At 39.4% G+C, this 10,411-nt stretch overlaps 2 protein-coding genes across 2 annotated transcripts in view; one reads left to right on the top strand and one right to left on the bottom strand.

Annotated features, from left to right (window-relative positions):
• Nucleotides 1-83, bottom strand: part of med20 (mediator complex subunit 20) — a 2,771-nt gene extending 2,688 nt beyond the window's left edge. Inside the window, exon 1 of the mRNA XM_085274038.1 lies at nt 1-83. This exon is cut by the window's left edge and continues 114 nt beyond it. The gene's annotated coding sequence lies outside the window, so the exon portion shown is untranslated.
• Nucleotides 84-122: 39 nt separating this feature from the next.
• bysl (bystin-like) lies at nt 123-9,909 on the top strand. Its single transcript, XM_085274037.1, has 7 exons — nt 123-530; nt 1,537-1,687; nt 4,399-4,537; nt 4,747-4,880; nt 4,974-5,134; nt 8,998-9,100; nt 9,258-9,909. The coding sequence occupies exons 1-7, from the start codon at nt 266-268 to the stop codon at nt 9,610-9,612; spliced, it is 1,308 nt and encodes a 435-aa protein (XP_085130163.1). The 5' UTR covers nt 123-265; the 3' UTR covers nt 9,613-9,909.
• The last annotated feature ends 502 nt before the right edge of the window (nt 9,910-10,411 follow it).

Consider the following 10,411-nt stretch of genomic DNA (forward strand, 5'->3'; position numbering starts at 1 on the left):
ATAAAATATTATTGATAACAAAGAATGGTGAATATTAACACCGTTTCACAATGAAACAGTCAACTGACGTTGTTGCACTTTTTTTCTGAAGTGGTCGCCGAAAGCCGGATGTTACGTGAGTGTGTTGCGTCACTTCCTTCTCCCCGGACCTACACACGTGTTGAAGCAGTGACTGTTTACAGTGTTTGGTGAGGTCTGTCCCGTAGCTCGCACATGTCCACGGGAACATCCACCCTGTGGTCACAGCTGAAGTAAAACCGCAGCGATGCCGAAAGTCAAACGATCCAAAGGTGGAGGAGAGAAGAGCGGAGCCGCGCCAGTGGCGCTGGCCGACCAGATCCTGCAGGCGGACATTGTCCGAGCCAAAGGCCGGGTCAAGATCAGAGACACCCGGGAAGAAAGCGACGACAAGTACGTGGACGAGCGGTTGTCACGGAAAATCTTACAACAAGCCCGCATTCAACAAGAGGAACTTCAGACCGAATATGGGCTGGCACCAGAAAAGAAGAAAGCACCAGTCACTGTTCTCGGTAATGTTGGATTGGTGTCGTAGTTATCCTTAAATTGGCGGATATTTGAATAGAGTTTGGTGAGCCAAGTGCTAGCACCATGGGCACATCAAGTCAGTCGTCTTTAACACACATCGCATTTGTTCAATGTCTTCTGACTAGATTAGGTAGCTTTTGTTTATATACCTACATTTGTCCTTTAACTTTCATAATCCACAACATTCCACAGCGCACATCTTTTCATGAGAAAAAACTAATACTAGCTCTGGTTTGCAGTCTTGTTACTATACATATAAAATACACTCTCACAAGCACATTTTAAAATATAATTAAAAAGCATTTCTCTGGTCTAGATATTTATTTGTAGCATTTATGTCATAATCTATAAATACAAGTAATATATCCATTAAACCTTTATCATGTGCAACCCCGTTACACTACTAATGTTTTTTGTTTGTTTTAATAAAATTATCATAAATGTTTTTATTAGCTGAAGGGATTGATCTGTTAATCTGCTGCCTTTGTAACTGCTTTTACAAAAAAAAGTAAATATTGAAAATTTGGTAGGTTTTGAAAGTTGCTTAAATGAATAAAAATTGAGTGTTATCTGTTATCAAGTGTGAAAGATGCTCAAGAATTTATTAAACAATATTTTATAATCTACTTTTTTGGGTTCTGAAGTATTGGCTGCAGAGATGCGCATATAAACAAAAATATCATAAAAAGTTTATCTTTAATGCCTGATCTGGACATATTTAATATTTAGTTTTTTCTTAAATACATACCAGAAAATTATAAAATAATAAGACATTTTTAAAGCCTGAATTGTCCTCCTATTGCTAAATGACCTAGGAGTTTTCCACACAAATACATAGAAGTGCAGCACATGTTGAATCCATGTTAAAGTGTAAAATCTTTCCTTGTGATTGTCTTTATCAAGAGACATTACTTAACTAAAATATTTACACCCAAAACAGTTCAGTGTGATCTTCTAATGAGCCATCTCCATCTTGTAATCTTATTTTAGGGCCTGCGTCTCAGGATGCAGACTCGGATGAAGAATGGCCGGCGCTGGGAGCAGCAGGTCCTGCAGATGTTGAGTACGATGAAGAAATCGTCGTTGACGCTGAAGATGAGAAGGCCATCGAGATGTTCATGAACAAAAACCCTCCAGTGAGGTGAGCTACACCATCGCTTTAACTTGAGGCGCTGCGAGCTCAGCAAATCCTTAGCTTTGTGTTTGTACTAATGCTGTGCAATAGTGGAAAGTTTGGTATCGAGTAGGGGTGGACGGTATAAACGGTATACGGTAGAAACGAAATGAATTTGGCCAATGGTAGAGATTTTGACTATAGTGCATGTTGATGGTGTCATCAAGCTGCGCCTGTTTTGGTCGAAAGCATTGCAGTGGCTGCAAGCAATGTCATCTGCAATTTGGGCGACAGTAATAGCAAAGAGACGAAGCTCGTTTTAGAAAAAGAGGAAAGCCAAAAACTGCGCTTCCTCCACTTCCCTACCATTGATTCATTAATGTTGAATTCTCTCGCAGCTGCTCTATTCCCATGTTGTTGCAGTATATTAATAACTAACCTCGTATTGTGGATGGATTATCTCAGTTGTTCTCCTGACTGAAGTTTGGTCCATGCGATTGCATTTGTCCCTGACCATCGGACCCTCACGTAGAGCAGGGTGATATGACCAAAAATATTTATCACGATATACATTTGAAAATCTGCGATAACGATATAACTGACGATATAATTGACACTAGACAAAATGCTTTACAACTCCACAACTTTATTAGTGCAAAAAACATCAATGTATTTCACTTAAACAAGCAGCTGTTTTTTATCTGCATTAAAGTTATATAAAAATGTAACAGTGCAAATGCAAATTCCTTGCTAACAGTTTAACCAAAAAGCATTTCCAGTGGAAACTGGCCGACATATCCTCAGCATAACCATGTTTAACATCCACTAAACTTAAGACGTTATACACACACAACACAGTAATACTATGTTGTAGAGCTGGGCGATATATCGAGTTTTTAAAAAATATCGATATATTTTTATACGAGATATAAGATGTGACAATATCCTTTATATCGATATAGTCTATGTTACGTTATAATTATACTTGTGGAGCCACAAGTTTGCCTCTCTTTCGTCCACTTTCGTCTTTACGCAACGTTACTCGGCCTCGCCTCTCCTTCACTGAACACAACTCCCCCTCCTCCCCCATCGCTTCACCTGCAGGAAGCGACAAGATGGACACGGCAAATCTCCGTTAACGAGTTACTGCGCATCGCCCCGTGCGTGGGGCTGGACGGCGTCAACGTGTTAGCTAGCTAACCATGCTAACGAGCTAACCACGCTAACGCCATGCAGCCCAGTGGGGCTGCACGGACTAAAATCCTTTCATTTTCTCAAAAGTTGACAGCGCGCCTTATGTATGAATTCTGGTTGTGCTTGATGGCCGCGAACCGATTTTATGTGGAACACGGCGCTCAGCAATCTGTCAAAAAATGTTTTAGTACGACTTTGGTAAGCTACGGAGCTGCACCGCTTGATGGATTGTCGGAGCATTACGGCTGAGCCTCGCGGAGTGATACGTACTGTGCATCAACGTAATATTACCCTACTGTGTATAAGGACCATAAATGGCACCTGTTAAGAGACGTGGTTGCGAAGCGGATTTCAAACTCCAGGCTGTCAGTCACGCAGTACAAGTTGGGAACAGAGCAGCTGTGAAATCTGTCTTTGTTATTGTGCTCAGCATCTTTTAGTTTACATTTTGACTGCACAATTGTGAGCTTTTTGTTATGCACAAAAACAACATTGTTTTCTTTTATTTATGGAGCATTATTATTTAATAAATGCTCATAATTTATTTTTGAGTAAATTTTATGTACATCTGCTCTATGTTAATAAAAGTGCCTGTGTGACATCTGGGACACAGCTTTGACTAAGAACTCTCTTTTTGTTCTTTCTTTATGGCTTTAAAAAAATATATCGAGATATATATCTTATATCGCCATCCAGCTAAAAAATATCGAGATATGAATTTTGGGTCATATCGCCCAGCCCTACTATGTTGAAGCACAGTACGTATCACTCTGCGAGGCTCCTGCCTACAATAGCCGTAATGCTCCGACAATCCATCAAGGGGTGCGGCTTTGTTGTTTACCAAAGTCGTACTAAAACATTTTTGACAGATTTTTGAGCGCCGTGTTCCACATAAAATCGGTTTGAGGTCAGTAAGCTCAACTAGAATTCATACATAAGGCACACTGTCGATTTTTGAGAAAATTAAAGGATTTTAAGTGTGCCTTATAGTGCGAAAATACAGAAGAAAAGAGTATATCGTGATATATATCATTACCGCACATGCTTCAAAGTGTACCGCGATATGGATTTTAGGCCATATCGCCCAGCCCTAGTATGAGCCAATACCAGCACTTCTAACCTATAAAGGAGTCGCCTTCAATTTGCAAATTCTAAATATATTTTAATGACAGCTAAATCTCTGGTTTTTGCTTTCGACAATAATTAGTTAAAACAGCAAAGCACATCTTTTTAACCTTTCATTTAATTTGAAACTTGTTTATTGTTTTTTTGTTTTTTAGAGCTGTAATGTTATTATGGGTTTTTGGATCCGGTTCTCTTGTTGCGATCAACACAACAAGGTTCATAGTGCATGTTTGAAGTGTAGTTTTTCATTTCCAAAACATAACTTATCCAACATAATTCAGTCGGCTACATAATGAACATGGAGGATAGAAACAAATTACCGATCAAATTGTGCTGGTATTGATCCGATACCAATACCAGCACTGGTATCGATATTTGGATTGGTCGGCAAACCACTAACTCCTTTGTGGCTCTTGCAGACGTACGTTAGCTGACATCATTATGGAGAAGATCACAGAGAAGCAGACAGAGGTGGGCACAGTGATGTCAGAGGTTTCCGGGTGTCCGATGCCACAGCTGGACCCAAGAGTAACAGAAGTGTACAGAGGTGTCGGTAAGGTAAGTTTACTTCAAGCCCACCACACGTCAACTAACTGGGAGACAAACTAAAGGAAAATAGACACAGTCAGTGGAGAAGCCCACTGGCCCGGTTAGTCATGCATATCATATTGAGCAGAGGGGGAGTTTGTACACATCGCTTGTATAACAGGTGTGTTTTTGTTAATGGAGACATGTTTAAAGTTGCCCTTTCTCTTCTTGTGCTTCAGGTTCTGTCGAAATACCGCAGCGGCAAACTGCCAAAGGCCTTTAAAATAATACCCGCGCTTTCAAACTGGGAGCAGGTTTTGTATTTGACTGACCCCGACTCCTGGTCGGCAGCTGCTATGTACCAGGCGACGAGGTAAACTTTGAGCTGATGCGCTTTGTGATGATTCGTTTTCCGCAAGTTCTCTTAAGTGATATAATGAAGTATTTTTCCTTGTTCCTTTTAAAGGATATTCTCGTCCAATCTGAAAGAGCGAATGGCCCAGAGGTTTTACAACTTAGTGCTGCTGCCTCGAGTACGGGATGATATCGCAGAATACAAGCGACTGAACTTTCACCTTTACAGCGCCCTGAAGAAGGCCCTGTTCAAACCGGGAGCATGGTTTAAAGGTGAGACTGAGGATTCGAATAAATACTTAAGATTGAGAACAGACTGTGACAGAACTGAGTAGAAGTGTGTGTGGAAGTGATTACAGAAATCTAGTAATCATAGTAATATAGAGTCATGTGTTTTCAAACTAAAGCATTTAAATAAATGTTATGTTACTGTACATTCTAGGTGTTATATTTAAATGTAGCAAACAAGCAGAACTAATTGGACTATTTCTGAAAAACCATTGGTGAGCCACATGTGTCTCAGCTGAAACACTGAAATGCATATTTTCAAAATGCTGTGCGTTCATTTGACACACATTTGTTCATGAAGAGTATTCATATGAAAAGAGAAGGAGAGACCATAAAAGTACATCTTTCCTTGTGTTACAGTGCTGTGATTGCAGCCTTTCCTCAATTCCCTGTGAATGGGAGCCATGGCCTTTAATTAATGGTGATGACAATCTGCGCATCAGTTATAATGAAACTGATATTGTGGCTCATTGTTATGCAGTGGTGCTGGAGATGCCTACAGTCTGCTGAGACTGACTAAGTCACTTGGATGAGTCATGAAATGTTTTGTAGATGAACTCTGTCAGCTTTCTAGGATTTCCTTACTCGGGTCGCTGAGCATTTTAACAAAAGTGTTGCATTAACTGTGTAGGAATGACAACTGTTGTGCACATTGAAGAATATGTAAAATGTCAAAGAACAGTTTCCACTTTCTGAAATATCTTTAAGAATTCAAAGTAAAGGGTATCTGTGAAGTCAGGACAAGTTCTGGAAGAGAACATCTCCATAAATTTGCACATATGCTGAGCAGAAAGCAAAATACCCACATGACTGCAGAGCAGCTGCTTGAAGCTTTAACTGATTGGGGTGGTTGTACTGTTTCGCTGTGTTGATGCACAGAAGAGATCTTGTCATTGGCAGCATCTTTGTAAGCTGGGAGGAATAGATTTCACTGACTTTTGGCAAATTTTGCATGCAAAAATGATGCATTCAGTCACGACAGGGAAACTGAAATAAGATTGGGGTATACAACTGGACAGTGATCCAACATAGACTTTGAAATCCACCATGAACTACTCCAAGAACCCCTACAGGCTACAGCTGTGTGTCTCTCGGGCCTGTAAACAGTAACCTTTGTTATTGTTTGATTAAATCTTCATCGAAGGCTTAGATCCAGTTGCATGTAACCCTTGGAAAAGAAGTGGGTACATTAAATGACTGAGAGGATTTGGCAGCTTGTTGCATTGCAGAAAACAAGCTTTCTGGGACATCTCAGATTTCCAATTTCAGCACTAAATTTAGAAATATTATTCTGAAGACCCTGATGGAGGATTACAGTGTCCATAGGGTAAATAGCACCATTGGTTCTGGTAGGAAAGTAATTAACACACTCAAATCTAATTGGGTCAAAGCGTCTTTCATACATCCACAACTGATTGTTGAGGATGATTTTTCTTTAATCTTGTCAGTCTTGTGTTCACAAATTGTCCCAGTTCGGTGGGACTATTTTCCCTAAACATCCTGTGACCTATATTCTGGCAAAACGGTAATGCGAGATGTCACCACTGTGTGGCAGTGTTGCTTACAAAGATGTATTTTATAACCCACGAAGCATGAGAGAGTGGGAGAGTGAGAAGTGATCAGAAGCATGCTAAATATTTAATTTAGTGGAGAATTTGAAGACGCTAGAATAATGTGTTTAAAAAGCTTCAAATATTATTTTTAACATAATTAAGCAGCGGGCAAACTTGTGCAGAATCACCTTAATTTGGATTTCATGAGCACATGCAGCCCAAAGAAAAATAACAGTAATAATAATCATAATCATAACCATGTTATAATGATTCTAGCATATGTATGTATGTTTGTAGGATCCTGTCTACTCCTAGACGAGTGGAGCTATTTTAATGAAACTTTGCATAGACATTGACACTGACCGTCAGTATGTATGGCATATTGAACATCATAGAATGAATGATATATATGATGGGGTGAGATAGAGTGGAATGCTTTGGTATAGAATGGAATAGTATAGAATGGAATATTATACAGTAGGGCTGTGCGATATGACCAAAATCTCATATCCCGATAACGATATAAATCACAAAAAATTTAATATTTTCTGTAAATTCTGTGAATCTCGTCTTGCGTGAAGTGTTTCCAGCTGGGCGTCATGTACCTGGAGTCGAGTGTTTTAACCGATGCATGAAACGACACATTGTTAGACAGGTTTTAACGGCCGCCGTTTTCTTTGTGAGTATTTATTACACGGCGTGCTGCGGGGAAAAGCCTCTTCTAACGTTTAAGTCTAAGGTTTATTTTTTAGCACCTGGCGGCTCTTTTTTGCTTCTCATCCGTAAACACTCTGCATACTTTTTCACATGATTCCGTTTATTTTGAAAATTCTCAACAGGATCTTGAGTTTTATTGTGAAAGGTTTATGTGGAAATTAACAAGCGGACATGCGATGGTTTTACCGTCGTTGTTGCTAACGACAACCCATAAAAACAGGCGCTTGTCCACCTGTAGTGTGGTTATATTAAATATAAGAGAAAGAGAGAACTTTAAGAAATTAATATAGCCACTACAGTGACCATCAAAACGATGAAAAAATATTGCCGTAAGCAGTTTATTTTGCGACACCACGAAACAAACGATAGCGTAAAATGAAACAATAGACGTTTTTCGTCATCTGATATATATCGTTATATCGAACAGCCCTATTATACAGTGGAACACCATAGTATAGAATGGTGTGTGTATAGAATGGAAAGTCATATTATACAGTGGGGTGTCATAGAATGGGAAGCTATAGAATGGAATGCTATAACCATACAATGGGATGCCATAGTGTAGAATGGAGCGCTATATAATAGAACATCATAGTATAGAATGTAACATAGTACAGAACGGTGTCACCAAATGAAATCCCATAGTATAGAATTAAACGCCATAGACTGCAATTTCGCAGTATAGAATGTTGTGGCACAGAATGGAATGTCATACAATAGACTAGTGCTGCAGCTATCGATTGTTTTAGTAATCAAATAATGAAAATGTGTATCCTATTGATTAATACTATTGACCACTATTGATTGATACTTTTGTCTTATTAATGAGCAATAATAAATATTCAAGAATGATCAAACACAAGTCAGTCAAAATGAACTGCTCATTGGGTTAAATTTTAGAAATTCTAGTGTTTTTAAGTTTAACTGCATACAACAAGATGTTATATTTAAAACATTTTTAAGATAACTTTTCTTAAATGCAAAAACATAAATAAACTCAAGTACAGTGAAAGACAAATAAAATAAGGTGTATATTCAATCTAAACTAAGGCCTCAAACATTTACCTTGACTCTGTGTTCTTGGAAGGCTTTCCCCAGTGTTTTATCAGTAAAGGTTTTAATGGTGATTACAGGAACAGCGCTGCTGTTTTGGACGTAGAAGTGTTTTCATTTACTTAACCTGAGCACACCATCTCAGTAACAGCTCCGCCTCTTTGCTCTTCACGGTGTATAAACACACTCCAGCTCCACTTTGCCACTGTTGCCTTTATCAGTGTTTTTGTTTACAACTGGGCGCTGCACGTGTTTAATGTTGTTTTTGTTCATACATTGCTCCTAAATGCATTTCTATTGCAAGTCTGTTTTAAGTCACAAATGACTTGCCATAGAATGGAACATCATAGAATTGAGTGTTCCATTAGAGTGTATAATGGCATAATACTATAATTAATTGAAAATGTTAAAAAAAAAACAACTTGCAGTTTGATCCTTAATTTTTTTACCTTTTTTTTTATTTCTGTCTATTATAATTTTTCTGGAACACTTATTTAACATTTTTTTTCCTGGACCTTCACACAGGTATCCTGATTCCTCTCTGTGAATCTGGGACATGCACTCTCAGGGAAGCCATCATCATCGGGAGTATCCTCACGAAGTGCTCAATTCCCGTGCTGCACTCCAGGTGAGGCTTCCTCACTGACATACGCTGGCAGACAGATGTCAGCATTTGCTCATGTGAAGTATTAACCAGCTGTCCTTGAAGGCCTCATTCTGTGCAGTGCAGGCAAGTTAACACAGAGTTCAAGGTTATCTAACAAGCAGTCTTTCTTGTCTTTCAGCGCTGCAATGCTTAAGTTGGCAGAGATGGAGTATAATGGTGCCAACAGCATTTTCCTGCGCCTCCTGCTCGACAAGAAGTACGCCCTGCCTTTCCGTGTTCTGGATGCCTTGGTGGCCCACTTCCTGTCCTTCCGCAGTGAAAAACGCGAGCTTCCTGTGCTGTGGCATCAGAGTTTACTCACCTTGGCTCAGCGCTACAAGGCTGACCTGGGGTCTGAACAGAAGGAAGCACTGCTGGAGCTGCTCAAGATACAAACACACCCACAGATCTCTGCAGAGATCCGCAGGGAGCTGCAGAACTCGGAGTCGAGGGACATTGAAATCGGGCTCCCTGTTACAGTGGAAATGGACTGATTTGGTTCGGTTTTCTTCCTTAGTAATGTTTCCTCAGCGTGAAAAAAAAAATCTTGGATTTTCAATATTCTTCTTGTCATGGGATAAAAGAGTTTGGAAAGATCAGTGTCTTGGAGTTCGCACATTTGGAAATGCACATCACTAGTGATACTGCTAATGTAATTTCGTATCGTCACGCTCAAGCTTTTTCTCTACAGATGCAGAGGAGTGGTCACGTGGCTTTTCTGTTCATCTAAATAAGAACAGCTCTGTTGTTATGAAGCAGAACATTGATTAAAAACGAACTGAATCTTTAAACATTTGCCATCAATGTCCATTTATTGCTTTTGCCTGTTAGAGTTCTGTAGGAGTTGTAACATGTTGAGTATGTCAGATTACCAAGTAGAGAGCTGCCTCTGGTTTTAGACATTTTTACAAATAACTTCACAGATTTATATCACCAAACTAAGTTAATGAGTCCTGCATTACTAGTGTATAATCGTGTCCGTCTTGTGAAGGAGTTTAACAGCCATTAGGTAATTCAGTTTATTGACCTCAAATGGAACATAGTTACACCAAAAAAGTTTGCCCTGGGCCTTTTTGTACACTGCTCAAAACCTTAAAGGAACACTTTGAAAGCATCAGATGTCACTGGGGAAAAAATCATGCTGATCTCTACTGATATGAACTAACTAAAGTGTTAGGAATGAAAGGTTGTCACATCATGTGATGGAAATGAAAATGATCGACCTACAGGGGGTTGAGTTCACCGGCGCAGTCTCAAAACGGGTCCAAGATTTTCATCCTGCCACCTAATGGC

This window comes from Mchenga conophoros, linkage group LG5, assembly GCF_057382185.1.
Source record: "Mchenga conophoros isolate Kocher_MC1m ecotype Shallow Benthic linkage group LG5, M_conophoros_male_GT1.1, whole genome shotgun sequence".
Classification (NCBI taxonomy): Eukaryota; Metazoa; Chordata; class Actinopteri; order Cichliformes; family Cichlidae; genus Mchenga; species Mchenga conophoros.

Excerpts from the sequence above, each read along its gene's own strand:
- bysl (XM_085274037.1), top strand. The coding sequence starts at position 266 with ATGCCGAAAGTCAAACGATCCAAAGGTGGAGGAGAGAAGAGCGGAGCC. Across the intron at positions 531-1,536 it reads AGCACCAGTCACTGTTCTCG|GGCCTGCGTCTCAGGATGCA; the intron begins GTAATGTTGGAT and ends ATCTTATTTTAG. Across the intron at positions 4,881-4,973 it reads GCTATGTACCAGGCGACGAG|GATATTCTCGTCCAATCTGA; the intron begins GTAAACTTTGAG and ends TTCCTTTTAAAG.